The 15634-nt window shown below is 36.8% G+C and overlaps 1 protein-coding gene across 1 annotated transcript in view; it reads right to left on the bottom strand.

Annotated features, from left to right (window-relative positions):
* SLC39A8 (solute carrier family 39 member 8) overlaps positions 1-15634 on the bottom strand; it is a 68560-nt gene that overhangs the window by 32915 nt on the left and 20011 nt on the right. The window contains exons 3-6 of the mRNA XM_019738930.2: positions 14530-14692; positions 6904-7073; positions 4082-4204; positions 3392-3556 (exon numbers count right to left, since the gene is read on the bottom strand). Of these exons, the coding sequence (XP_019594489.2) occupies positions 3392-3556; positions 4082-4204; positions 6904-7073; positions 14530-14692 (621 nt within the window). The remainder of the gene's footprint in view (positions 1-3391; positions 3557-4081; positions 4205-6903; positions 7074-14529; positions 14693-15634) is intronic.

Here is a 15634-nt window from a genome sequence, read left to right as displayed (position 1 = left end):
ATCTTCTATCCTCCTGCTGTGATAACTATGCTTCCATGGCAACAAAATTTTAAAAAATTTGTGTAAAGCTATAATTTTTAGATGACTGGATATAGGCAAAATACCAAAGACAACTAAATTTAAATATCATTGCATATCTGAATATTCTGTGATAGACCAGAATTGTTTGGATGAATATTAATAGAGACATCCCTAAGTCATTCATTTTAATTATTCTATAACAACTCTTTTGTTCCCCCTACATTCTAACAAAATCAAGAATCATGCTGTTATCATCTAGATTGTCAGTCAATTTGTGTGCTATTGATAGTAATGTCAAATTAGACTATGTTCCTTAACACACTGTTAGATAACTTCTTACTATTTTCAATTTTGAGCAACTTCACATGTTGAAGCAGTAACAACAGGAATTATCAATGAAAATCTTAAGACAATACTTGGACTCAGAAATGAACCATGAATTTTACATGTTATGTTCAATCATTGTGATGGGGTCACCTAGATTAAATTATTTGTATCATATAAATATTTAAAAATGTTTTAATTATATTATGTACATCACTATCACTTATATTACAATACCCACTGTCTCTAAAGCAATATCTAGACCCTGATGATATTTCTTAAGTTCTACTTCTTTGAATTTTTTAATGCAATATAAAGAGAAAAATGAAAATAATAGTATTTTGCTCAATTTGTTTAAATCTCTCTTCACTTGAAAATACACCTTCAACCAAAATGGAGAGAACATAGTCCCTATAAGAAGACAGTGTCAGGACTATTTACAGGGCTCATCTCAAGGCCTGATACGTGGCTGTCATCCTGACATCCACCTTCTCTGTCTTCAGTTGGGCTTCTTATTCCCAGAAGTATACTTCCAGAATCCAAGCTTCCGTCCACCCTCTCACAGATTGGCAGTTTAACCTATGTATACAATTCCACAGTTGTTCCTATTCAGGATATTGAAGAAATTGTGCCCCTGGTCTCCAGCATTGATGTCCTGAAGTCAATATTATTGAGCTTCCAGTTCCCTTGTAGGTGACCCATTTGGTTATTCTCAAAGCTTTTAGAATATTTCCCCCCAGATATTAGCACGGCTGGCTCTTCTTTCTCGTTATCCAGTTCTCTGTGGACCTCTTAAGGGTCCTTTCTTGTTCAGTCAATCAAAGAGGCGCATACATGTCGCTTCCATGTTACCAAGTTTTATTTTCATCAAAGTATTTATTGCTACCTGATATTTTCTTGTTTTACTCTTTTCTATATTGTCTATTTCTGCTGACTATAAGCTCCAGAAGAATTTGTTTGCTTCTGAATCCCAGTGCCTAGGACAGTGAGAAGGCATCAATAAATGTTTACTGAATAAATAAATGAAAGCCTGTGTACTAGCACTACCACCAGAAGTAGAGTAAGAACGGCCCTTCGATTGATATTTCTAAGTGATGTAAGACAGGATCATGTCTAGGAACCCGACTTTGTCATTGGGCTTGTATTTACTACAAACATGTCCTCTGGTCAGAGTGACTCATAAACCAGGAGCCCGAAAACTTTAAAACTAAAGTCAAACTTTTGAGCAACTCAATTTATTTGTCCTAAGAAATCAATGCCCTTGGGCCAAATTATCTTCTTCCCCCTACAAAAATTAATATTTAAGTGAAGGGTTAATGTCATCATCTTGATTCTAGTAGAGCAGTGACATGAAGAATGCAATCCAGCAACGTAGACAAGACCACAGCCTTCAGCATCAGACGATCTCGGACCTAATCCAAGATTCGCCATTTAGGAGCTGTGTGTCCTTGTGTTTGTTACTTAACCTCTCTAAACCACAGTCTCCTAATTATAACAGTACTTGTCTCCCAGGCTATTATGAGGATCAAATGAGATCATTCATCTAAAGTTTAGGTGTAGTACTTGAGCATTTAATAAATTTAATTGTAATTATTATAAGACATTAGCTATTTGAACATTTCCATATTCTTTGAAAAATTTTGGCTGATGGCATCATTCATTACATTGCATGAAATAATTTTCTCTCTCACCTTGGTACTGACACAAAACTGTCTCTTCAAATGTACTTGAGATTTTCCTTAATCAGTTGGAGAGAAGTATATGACCAATCACGTTTTCTTCCCAGAAGGAAACCCAGGTCGTTTTCCATAATAACCTCTTTCAGATACCTTTTTTATGTCTTTCTTAGTTGGCTTCCTTTTGACTTTATTTTGAATTGCCCTCTCTTATACTGTGTTTAACTTTGTAGCTTGTGGGTCTGTCATTTACAAGCTGAGTGACCCTGGAAAGGTTATTTAACATCTAGAGTTCCACTTTCTTAATCTGTCAAATGAGAATTGCTGTGGACACCAAGGACACTATCATCCCAGCATCCCCTTTTAATAATCATTCCTCCATTGCATCCATATTCCCTTGTGGCTGTGCAAGGGGTCCAACCCCCTAAGTACTCAGAATAGCCTAGGAGTGGATATCTAATTCAAGATGAGCCAAGGAGAGCCTTGTCAGCAATTTTGGATTTAAGACTGAATCAGACCATTTTCCTTTTGTAGCTGAAATTATGAGACACAAATCTCAGGAACTGCTAGGACCTATGTTTCCTATTAATGAAGGAGCTGGTCCATAGTGAAAGAAAAGAACTCCAAGATGCATGGAGAAAAAGAGGGAGTCCCAATGGTTGTAACGGTTCCTAAATTCTTCCTCATCCGGTAGTTTGGCTGTTCCATGACACAGCCCACTACCTTTCCAATAAATTCTCCTCTTTGCATATATAACTTGCATTTAATTTCCATCACTTGAAATTGAAATAATTCTAATACAAAGAAAATAAGCCCTGCTTTCAATAGTTGTTATAAAAAGTAAATGAGATAAAATATTTAAGTGCCTAGCATGTAACCTGGCATATAATCTTTTTTCAAGAAATCATACTCATTAACATTATTTAGAAGACAGGAATACAAATTCTATATCAATTAATTAATGAACCCAATTTTAATAGCTTAGAACTCTTTTTCCTTACAGTTTCAAAATCACTCACGGGAATTATTTGGTGCAATAATTGCAAAATAAGAGAAATGCTCTGATTAATTTTGCTACATATTATTATATAAATCTCAATGACTCTTACATAATATAGTTAAATAATCTTAGAGAACAGTGAAGCATCAGACAGAGTAACCCACAATTTCTTTCTTAACTCACTTGTTTAGAGTAAACATATGGTGGGAAAGTAGAAAAAGAATGTAGACTTACATTTTACTTAGCCCACACATACAGGAATAAATCTGATCCATTTACATGTGCAAAATACTGACTTGGCTGTATAAAACAGCAGTCTTCACATAGTATAAAGGATGCATTTAGTAAAAAGAAAATGTAATTACTGTACCTGTAGAGATACCACACTGACATTGTCAAAATGGATGTGTCCATTAGGCTCTGTGACAGCTGGATTTGCATAGCAGGTCACACCATTGATGGCAGGTAACGTTTTAGGTTGATGCGTTTTTTCTTGAGGACCAAAATCATCATTTCTAAAGTGGGTATGATCATTCTACATGGAACAATAAGAAAAGGAAAAAGGTTTTAAGAAGGTAAAAAGATGGCTCATACAGAGCAGAAAATACAGTTTAGTGCTTTTTATTTATAACAGAAAAAATTTATGTCTATGCTATGTGTACTCTGATCTTTTTAGATGTATAAAATTTCTCTCCCTTTAAATGTATCCTCATTTATTAAATTCTGTTGTTTCTGTTTTTTCATGTTAGGATACATTCTTACGTTCTTATTTTTTCATGTTAGGATACATTCTTATTTTGTCGACTATGAATGGAATACAAGTTATATGCATCTGTTATACAATGTGAAATTGTTAGTACTGCCTCCAAATTTTACAATATAAATTAAATGCTTCTCTGATACTGATCAACATATTAACTCTTTTCTTTCTCCTCATATTCACCATTCTAATAAATGGACAGTTCATGTAATTCTAAGAATAAAATTCCTGCCATTATTTGCCTATATAAAGTAGCTTTAGCAGGTAAAGTATCAAATGTTTTAAATAAAGTGCGTTTACCTGACCATACGTCTTTAACAACATTTTAAGCACTCTTTCAAAAAAGAAAAGGATGTAAAATCCACCAAACACAGCAACTGCCTTCTCAACATAGTTGTCAATTTTGGGATTGAATCCAAAGGCCTGGGGAGAAAAAAAGGCAATTCAGGTAAAACCAAGTAGTTTAACTTGATTTCTAGAAAATAATACAAAAATTTCGCAGTACTTAATTTTTACCAAAGTTCTAAGTCCATCTTCACATCCAGGTAATGTTGGGAACTTACCTGCCAACAGCACAAAACAAATACTCTGAAATTCAAGTAAGCAAACTGCAAGGGATGGCTTAGAAATCTCATAACCAGAAAAAGCTCTACTAAACAAAACCCTGAGTATCTCACCGTTTCCTGACTATCAGAGCTGCAGACCTGCAGCGATATTTGCCTTGAAAGAGGAAACTTTTAGTAGTGAAGAAGTACTGAATCCCATATTTGGAAGATAATATTAAATCTAAGTAATGAAGATGAATGAGACATTATTTACTTTCTCTAAACGTAACATATCCAGAGTCAAATTTTTAAAGCAAATATGGCAGGCCACCTGAATTATTGTTTTCCCAATATTGTTTTCCCTCGTGAACCTACATGATCCTGATAAGTCCTAAAGTGATTAAATAAATCAAGGACTAGGCCCAAGAATAAAGAAGGAAAGGTTTAAGATACCAGGCTAACACACACACACACATACACACACACACACACACAGTGAGAATGAAAATTTACTGATAAAAGGACATAGGGCAAGCAAGACCTGGAGTTTGAAATTATAAAGAGTCAAGATATTTTTAACAGACGAGAAACACAAAATTAAAATAAATAAAATAGGAAGGGAAAGTAATATATGAAAAGCCATAGGTTTACACCATTCCAGACAGTGAATCTTCTCTCTGAATAGCAATCTGAAGTAGAGGACACATAGGTTCTTATTCTACGTCTGCCTCTGGGGCGATCTCTTGGCCACATCTTCATCTAAGTGACCTTTCTGTACCTATTTCTATAGTGCAAAAATGCCACAAAAAATACCTACTTATATACCTAACACAGAGGTTATGAAAATAAAACAAAGTAACAAAAGGGAAAGAATTTTGCTCTCCCAAAAGAATTCACTGTCTATAGAAATTGAATGTTTTATTACAAAGACAGATTCTTTGGGGCTGATATAATTCTCTGATCACATCCATAATTCCTTAATTATCACAAAAAGGCAAAAGAACTTCCATAAATGCTGCTGAAGAAGCTTCTTACTTTCTTTATAGACATTTCTTATGTATTAGCACATTTTCGATAAAATAGAAAACCTAAAAATCATAAATGTGGAAGCTTCTGTCCACATAAAATTCAGTTTTTTTAATTTAATTTGACCCACAAAGGCGAAGGGACTAAGAAGTACAAATTGGCAGTTACAAGGTAATCACAAGGATGTACACTACAGCTTAGGAATATAGTCAATAATATTGTAATAACTATATATGGTGTCAGATGGGTGCAGGAATTATTGGGGGGATCATTTCAGAAGTTCCATGGGTGTCTAACCACTATGCTGTACACCTGAAGCTAATATAATATTGAATGTCACCTGTACCTGAAAAATAAAAATTAAAAAATGTAATAAATAAATTTAATTTGACCTACAAATCAGATGAATTAATATATACACATATAATAGTATACTAAATATATTACATGTATAATATTACACATAATATTTTTTAATCAGAAAATCTGTATTGTTATCCTAGTTTTGTTACTAGCTGATCATGTGGTATAATCAAGTCATTTAATGCCCCTGGATTTTATTTTTTTTTCATCTTTACCGTTGAGAGTTTGAAGTAGATATTCTCTTAGGTCCTTCCTAGATATAATAATCATAACAACAATAATAATAATTCAATGACTAAGAAGTTACATCCCCAATTTCATATACAGCTGTGAAAACTAAAAGAAGCTTTAGTTATAATTTTCTAAACATTATAAGACCACAGTGAGACCCCAAACTACTATTTTCTCTTTCCTCAGGGCTTGCCTCTCCATGTTTGTGTGTGCGTGGGGTGGAAGATACAGTCTGTGTGTATACAAATTTCTCTAGTTCCCCTTGTGGCTCCCTCCTATTACTGTCTCTTCTCTTTCCCCTCTGTTTTCCTCTCACTTACTCTCCTCTTTCTCTCTGCCTTATATGGCCACAATATAGATTTGAAATAAAACATATATATTATTTGTTGATTAACTGAATAGTACAGTGTAGTCAATGTCAGCTCAATAATCCATTTTGTCAAAAGAAAAACATAAGCTGCTCTTTATTTACTGGCCCTCAATTGATGTTTTCCCACAGTCAAAAAAAACCGAAAAGGTTTGCCAACCACGCTCTCATTTATCTTCTAGTCTTCTACAGCTGTAGTAAACACATGAGGGAATTTTGTGGTGTATTATCAGTAAATTTGACATTGCATGCCCTTTAGAAATAAATAAATAAATAAGAAAAGTGTGCAGAAAGATTAAATTTGCAAATGCAAGACAGAATAAAGTTTTAAGGCCCTCGGAGGTATCCCAAGCTGTCTGAGCACGTCCTGGTGGCTGGCCTCCTAGAATATTAATTTTATCTCTGACACTGACAGTCCCTGAAGCTTGAGACAAGCTTTTTCATTTGCTGTGATTCAGCTCTCTTTAATCCAAAACACTATAACCCAGGCCATAAAATTCTGTGACAATTATGGAGGTTTAAAATGTACAAAGTGTTAAAACATTTAAAAGAAATAATCATTCACAGAAACAAATAGCCAACATCCTTACCTCTGGAATAAGTTGGAAAATTGCATTTGAAAATAGAGTCCCAATAGCCAGCCCGACGAAATAGGTCAAAATCTTGGGGAAATAAGATTTCTTTATCAACGGAGTCAAAACCAATCCGAGGAGAGATGCCAGATTAATAATTGTCACTGACAGGAATCCATATCCCCAAACTGTGAATCAGAGGGAAAGAGGCGAAATTAATCAGAGCAGAGGCACCAAGTGAAGTCTTACTCAACATTAAACTGGAAACAAATTTCTTCTTTAAAAGCTTTAAACAGATATCCTCTTTAAAACAGCAAAATCATCTCAATGAAAATTACATGGCAAACTGAGGACATAGATACAGCATAATAAATATTAATAGAAACACAACCTATGTTTTCATCAGTCATCATTACAGGGTCAAAGAATTGTATAGCTTGCAGGGAATTTGGAGAACGTCGAGAATAGTGACAATCTCAGGCCCATAGGCTCCCAGCTACTATGTTTTATCGACTGGTTCCAGGCCTAGTTAAAACCCAGCCTTTCAGAGGAACATTAAGGCAGCATGAGATGCAGGGACAAGGTATGGGACATGGGTGGGGATGGGTTAGCTTCCAGGTGACCATAGCTGCTGACACCGAGCTCATCATAATCACTTGTATGCAGGCACCTGTGGAGAGCACCTTCTTGGGGAAAGCAGCACCTCAGACCTCCAGCTGGGACCTCCAGGGACCTGGACTCACCCCAGTGTAGGGAACACTCAGGAAGGGCTCATATGGGGGCAGGAGAGAGCAGCTGCAAAGCGCAACTCACCTTGCCAGGCCCAGATTAAGGCAAAAATATCCTATACAGTAGAGATGCTGGTGACAGAAGGAGGTGATGTGTCTTTCACCTCTCTAACCCCAGGGCTTGGCACCCAACAGGTGCTTAATAAATGTTGCTTAGAATGAAATGAACGCGTGTCATCCAAAGCTTTACAGCTAATAGCATTTGAGACCCATTGCCTTTGGGCCTCAATTTCCCCCCAGGTATCCAACAGGAGTTGGTTTAAAGACACGATGGGAATGCAAGTCTGACGTATTGGGTGAGCCCACGACAGTCGTGGATGGCAGTGCAGGCTGACGTATAAATGGGCTCTAAACTGTGGCTTTGCCTGTGGCCCCACACACCATGCACAAAGGACAAAGTGAAAGATCAGAAAGCTGCCTCTTCTGATATTGCCACTTCTTTAAAATGCCCCAAAAACATTTTTAAATGTTGGGCCACTTTTCTCATGCACACTGTCAGTGGAGTACTGGAGTCACACCTGGTGTTTAGTGAGTATCCACCACGTGCCAAGCAGCTAACACATATAAATTCATTTGATCCTCACAAAACCCTATGAGATCGGTACTACTGTCACCACCTGCATACAGGTGAGGAAACCAAAGCATATGGACTTCAAAAGAGTTGTCCAACTCATGCCAATATAAAGAAAGTCATGCAGATTTTGAACTAGACAGGCTGTCTCCAAGGCCCACACTTTTTAGCAATACGCTTCATTACTCCTGTAGAGGTAATTTAATTTTTAAAAAGCCCAAAGTGCTCAACGACACTAAACACTTTATATTGTGCTTCATGAATACAAGATTGTTCACCATTCTTCTAGTTCAAGCGATTCTATCTACAAATAAACAGTCTTAGCAAATGTTTATGGAGCCCAAGGTGCAAACCAAAGCCTGATTCCTGCCAACAAGCAGCTTGGATCTTTTGCTTGGGAAGTTGGGAAATGTGGGGGCACGCCCGTACACAAAGCAATAGGGGTAGCCTGTGCTAAGTACCAGGTGAAAAAGAACATAATAAGTGTCACTATGTTACTGCAAGAACCATCACAGCACTGATCAAGACTGTCTTCTCCAGACACTTTCCTGTCAGTTCCAGACTCCTGACCGTGCCCTACAAAGTCATCTCATTGGACTGACGAAGGTCCACCCCTGCCCCTTTACTACCTATCAGCTACAACAACACTATCTGCTTCCCGCAGACTTCCCACAGAGAAAGTTCTCAGTCCCACATCGCCCTCCATGATACATCTATATGTTAAGTTTCCCTTAACACAGATAGCCTTCCATCCCATCACTAGCCCACATGCATTCATTCATTTAACAAATAGTTATAATCTCCTTGAGTAGAGAGGACACATACATGTTGAAACTAAAATAAAAATACAAAAAGTTTTTGAGTACCAAATAGAGGCAAAGCCACATACACCTATTAAACTCATCACTTTTCCCTGTGAATTCCTGTTCCACTACCCTTGCTCGCTCTCTCCATCAATTTTATGTTCAAGTTCAAGTTCTCACTCTTCAATTGTCAATTCCATAGACGACTGGTGACCACACTCTCAGTTCTGCCTGAGATCACTCTCACTCCAGCTTCTCCATCCGTATTGCCTATCCTTGATCTCAGGCTTTCCCCACCTCTCCCTTATCTGGTGCATTATGACACTTCTCTTTGGGCCTTCTTCCCCCTGCTTGACGTGGCCACCAGACTTAATATTCTAAAACACAATTCTGATCATCTCCTGCCCCTACTTGAAACTGCCCTTCATGAACTGACTCCCACACAACCTCACCAGTGTTAGTCTCCCTTCTCAACATGGCCTTTATGCAGACACAATGTTTTCCAAATACAGAATTACCGTTACTTGCGGTTCTTTATCTGGAAGCATCTTTGTATCGTCACTGTCTAAGAAACTCCCACATGGCTCTCCAGGCCAACTCAAAGACCTCCTCGATGCAGCTTTCCTAGTTCCTCTGGGCAGCAGTCACTTGCTCATCAAGTTTCCCACAGCTTTTTGATTGAAGGTAACTGGGCCACTTACCATTTCTTATGCGCTACAGTAATGTTACCAATTATATATTTGTCTACATCCTATACATTATGAGATTTTCAAGAAGGGCTATGTTTTATTTATCCTTGGTGCCTAGAATGCTGCTTGGCAAACAGCAAACATTCCTTGGTGAATGAATTAATGGAGGCTCTATTTTAAGATGCAGCCCAGAACTCTGCCCAGAAAAATACCAATTCATTTATATACCCAATCTTTCTAACCTTCCTTACTATTGTGCACATTTATCAGGACCAAATGGGAATTTTGGGAGCGTGAATCATTGCTCTTCTAGGCACACTGCATAGTTTGCCCTTCTTGTATTGTTAGGACATTATTCAGGGGGGAAATTACTTTCATCCAGTCAACTGATGCACCAAAGAGTGAATTAGTATAAAATATTCCTTGGACCTTTCCACATACGTATCAGACTCCTTCTAATGATTTCTTCCAGACTTTCTCTCTGCTTCTCAGTGAACTCTGAAAGATTTTAATAAATTTCCAAGGAATATTAGTAACAATAGCTAACATTTATCGAATGCTCACTATGGGTTAAGATTCTTCTAAAAACTTCATCTATTTTAAGTCATTTAATTCTCCTGTTTCATAATTTTTTACAAGGATAAAATAAAACCAGTTAAAGCAGTCCCCAGAATATAGTTAAGTGTTCCACAAATGTTATCACTATTTTCAAATAAAAAAAATAGTAAGTAGACCATAATATAAATTTTGGCTCATTATTCTACAGTGGAAAAAAAAACAAACTAGGAGTTAGGAGCCCTGGGCTCTCATCCCACGTCAGGTATTGTACCAAGAGAAAGCCATTTAACAGCTCTGGAGCTTAAGACTCATGTCATCAATTGTATTACGGAGTTGGACAGTGTGATCTCCAGGGATGCTACAAGTGAAATTCTATTATTCTCATCTATTATTTGAATTAAACAACATCCTGTGACCTCATCAATAAAAATGAGACAATTTTGAACCATTAAATTATTGGTAAATCTTAGTTAATTTATCTCCTAGAGAATTTAATTTACCATCCATTTATTGCACTCATCAATATGGGTTTATAAAGACCTGAAAGACAATTTCAAAGTCACAAAACATGAGGCCCCTAAGAAATCAGACTGATATCTGCCCACTGAAACATCAGTGCAAATGTGTTCATAAACTCCTTGTAACATGTCTCTTGGATTACTTTTATTTTGATTTTTCATTCCCTTGAATGAACTCAGAATTGACTCTATATTAGGTGAACAGTTATATCAAAAATACAGTGCATTTCATTATTTTAAAAATATATTTCTCAGTGGGAAAAGAACCAGTTTACACAGCCGGCATGGGATGGAGTGAATGTTTGAACACATGTATAAGAAGAGCAAATACTGCTTCCTATTCCGTGCCAGGCAACGTTCTAGGTACTTACATATGTTTAGTCATTTAATGACCCCAACAATTCTATGAGGAAGGCACTATTCTTATCTCTATTTTATACATGACACAAATGAGGTACAGAGACATGAAATAATTTCTCAACTTCACACGGCTGCACTAAAATAAAATAATTAAGATATTAAACACCAAATAAAGGCAATATATTATCAAATTAAACATCCTAGATTGGTAATAATAAGTACTGTACTAGTTTCCCTAATTCTCTAGAAACATTTCTATATCTCCTCCCACCCACCCCACGCAGTCTAGCCCCATTTCAATTCCTAAGATAATGTGCAGCCTAAGAGGTATTTCTCTCTTTTAGGGGTCCTCTATCTAAATATTTGGTGCTTCTCTGGTCTTGTAAGTCATAACTGCTGATTTTTCCATTTTAGGACTTTGCAGTGTTGACTCTAGAATTAATTCTCTCACTTCCTGTTTTCACTTTCCTGTTCCTATCTCCTGGTTCCTGAGAAAGAGTAAACCTGAGAATTGAGGTTTAAGCACTTTTGAATATCAGTAATTAACCTGCACAGAGTAGAAGATTTGCTTTTTCTGAATCCTCATCTCCAGTACTCAGAATTACGCACATGTTAGATATTATTTTATTTAACAGACATATATATAGTACCTAACTATATGTTAGGTGACATTTTAAATTCTTCGCCAATATTAAGTCACTTAATCCTTATAACAACCCTTGGAGAAGGTTCCTATTTTAGATAAGAAAACTGAGGCAGAAAGACATAAATAAAGTCACGTGCCAACATAGCTGGAAAATTACAGAGTTGAAACTTGAGCCCAGGTGGGCTGACCTTAGAATCTATACTTTTATTATGTTCTACTATTAGTAAATGTCAGTATATAAAGCATCTACTGACTTTACTTTTGAATGTAAAGTGCAAACTATATTAAAGTTCAACAGACTTGTAGAAATATAAATATATTTCAATTTAGTACATATTCTGGAAAAAAAATTTGCTTGGACAATTAACTCTAAAATTATTGTTATTCACAAAACTGACAATTATACTGATAAAGTATATTTGGTGATTTCTATTCTTTGTATATGTAAATGTAGAATATAAAAGAGAACATGGGTTCTAAAGGCGAGACAACCTGGGTTTGAACCTGGCTTTGCCACGGACAAGCTGTGTACTCTTGAGCAAATTAACTTTAAACTCTCTGTACCTCGGTTTCCTTAGTTGTAAAATGAGAGTAGTAGTTCCTACATTATTGTATGAAGACAAATTAGTTAACAGGCACAAAGTACTGGGAACAGCACCTGCAACATAGTAAGGGCTACGTGCTACATAAGAGTTGGCTATTATCATTATTTTTGTCACTGTTACTGTTATTTCTGTTATTCACATATAGAGAGATTGAAGTATTAATATATACCTAAAGGAATCCAAAAGTAAGGAAAATAGGTACTTCCTTTGTTGACGCTTCCCTTTCTTCTCTATCTTTATTTTTTTTATAGCATCTATTTTGCTCATGTTAAGTGTGCTCACTCAGACCAGTGGCTTCAAATGCCATCTCTAAGATGACACAGCTCCAGCCTCCACCTATTCTCTGAGCTCCAAACGTGCGCATGCCACTGACAACCGCACATCTCTCCTTGTTAGTCTATATCAACGTCTCAAACTGACCATGCCAAAACTCGTACTCGTAACCCTCACCACTCACTTCCTTCACAACCAACGGCTCCTCCCCAGTCTTCTCCATCCCAGGAAATAGCCCAACCTTCTATCCAGTTTCAATGGCTCAAACCTTGATTCATCTTTCTCTCCCCCACATCCAGGCCAGAGGCAAACCATTTTAGCACAGTCTCCACGATCCATCCTGAATCTGATCACTTCTCCTCACTCCTGCTTCTCCCATCTTAGCCCAAGTCCCAGCATCCTGAGCCCTGACCCCGGGCAACAGCCTCCTGTCCAATCTCCTTGCTTCTACTGTTACCCCATTACAATCTACCCTTCCAACTGCAGGTGGAATCAGCTTTTACAAATCCAAATAAAATCATGTCACTCACCCGCTTAGAACCCTACAATGCCTTCCTACCACATTCAAAATAAAGTCCAATCAATTTACTGCGCCTTATGGGTCTCTGGATCCCTTGGTACCCGACCTTCTTCTGTTTTCTGTCCTGCTTACCATGCTCCACACACGCAGGCTTTCTTGCCCTTCCTTACACATGCCAAACACATTTCCAAGCTTATGCTGACAATTCCCTCAACCTAGAATGTTCTTCCCTCAGAGAAGATCTTGTCATGGCCCTCTCCACCCACCCCCCTCAGTGAGGACTCTATTCAAATATAATCTCATCAGAATGGTCTCCTTGACCCATCTAAAAATCACACTCACCCACCATCTCCTGCTACCCATTACCTACTTTATTTTCTTCATAGCATTTATCACTCTAAAATTAAATGTATTTACTTGTTTGTATAAATGTTTATTATTTCTTCTCTCCATTACATCATAAGCCATAAGAGGACAGGGAATTTTTCTTCTTGCTCATGACTAAATCCTCAATACACAGAACAGTGCTTGTCATGTCATTCAATAAACATTTATCGAATGAATAAATGAACAAAACAATGAGAATTAAAATACCCATGTGGGGCAGGGTAACAATTTGAGAATACCAAGAAATTGTAAGTAGCTAACAAACAGATTCCCTGAACAATTGGTTTACCTCATTTGTGAAAGAACTCATCTTTATGTTTAAGGGTGTGAATTGTACAGTAAGCATGCACTTGTTTTCTTATATTTTAAAATTTCTTTGCAGCAGATTATTCCTTTAAAATGCAGTATCTATGGCAATATCATTATAGGTACTTAAAATAGTTGCCAGCATTTTCTTTCATTATGAAAATTACAGCAGTAATAACTCAGTCCCTTAAGATGTAATCTAAAGCCACGCTAGTTCTCTTATTCCTTTACTGACAATTATAGATAACCTGACAGGTTTTTAAATAATATTATAAACTCAAGGTAATGGAAATTAACTGATCAATGTTGAGCCAAATAGTTAATATGTAATCCAATATGCACAGCAGAAAACAGATTGTTTAAAATCTAGAATTGAGTTTCATGAAGTTTTTAATGGCACGACATATAATTTTGACTCCACAAATAGAAAAGCATAGCTTGTGAAGCTTAAATGAGTGCTAATTATTCTTATTCTAAATACTTCCAGAACGTAAGTACTTTACCAGGAGGTTCTATACAGAGTAATAAAAACAGTAAAGCAGAAAAAGAAGCACGTTAACTTCATTTCAGGTTAGCCCATAGAGTTTTCAAACAAACGGGACAAGAAGCTTCCAACATACCTTCAGAAAGACTGGGTTTTGTGTTGTGTTTGGGCCACTCGTCACAAGGGTGAAAGTTCAGTTGCTGTAGGACTGCTGGACAGATGACAGAGAAGTTCAAGCTGGTTATCTGAGTAGCATTTGAAAAGCCATGAAGGGAAAAGATCTCTTCAGCTGACAAACACTGAAATAACAGAAACAAAGTAAACATATATGTGTTAATATAGTAAAAGCACCCAAACAAAGATACTGTAGAGACACAGAATATTTCCTGTGTTTGGAATACACCACAGAATATACACTACAGAAATCTATAGACCCCAAAAATTGGAAAACAGCCCACACCTAGAAACCAGAATAATAGCAAAAAAGAAAAAACAGGAAGGAAGGAAGGAAGGAAGGAAGGAAGGAAGGAAGGAAGGAAGGAAGGAAGGAAGGAGAGAAGGAAGGAAGGAAAGAAAGAGAAAGAAAGAAAGAAAAACCCTTCTTGATGAACTGTCTATAGCAGCCAAAAGGGTAAGAACTGGTTTGCAGGTTTCCAAGGACTTGAACACAAAGGGCTTTAAGACAATCCAGGACTCTCAATCTTCCCTCTCTGTTTTTGTTTAGTTTGAGTGTGTACTTAGTGTGGGTTATCACAGCAGCTCTCTGTAACATTTCTTGTGGACACACACCAGGCACCCTCACAGTTTCACCGTTCACCCATCCTCCTAGACAGCAACAATAACCCCAATACAAAAGCTGTTTTAAAATACATCCAGCACTAACGGTTGTTTGTTAAAACGTGTATTGTTCTCAGTGATGGTTCGTAGCTTTTCTATATTATATAAAGTTTTGAAATAGTGATGGGCTGTTTAGAAATTCAGTAACTATTAACGAGAAATAGAATCTTCATTAGAAAGAATTCTCTGCAAAAACAACTTTTTAAACGTATCATTTTACTCTTAGGCACAATTGAACTGGAAACTGTTTTACACATACTTGTATTATTAAGAAGAATATAAAAGAAATTACATGGGCTACTATTGCTAATGAATGTGGTAAGAATTATAGAGTGTGAAAGGCATCCATTCACTCCAATAGAAGAGTCTGTCTTTAATCAATGCAATTGAGAGCATTTCTTTGC

The sequence above is a fragment of the Rhinolophus sinicus genome, linkage group LG02, assembly GCF_036562045.2.
Source record: "Rhinolophus sinicus isolate RSC01 linkage group LG02, ASM3656204v1, whole genome shotgun sequence".
Taxonomy (NCBI): domain Eukaryota; kingdom Metazoa; phylum Chordata; class Mammalia; order Chiroptera; family Rhinolophidae; genus Rhinolophus; species Rhinolophus sinicus.
The sequence above is the reverse complement of the archived record's forward strand: the minus strand, read 5'-3'. Positions and strand labels throughout refer to the sequence as shown.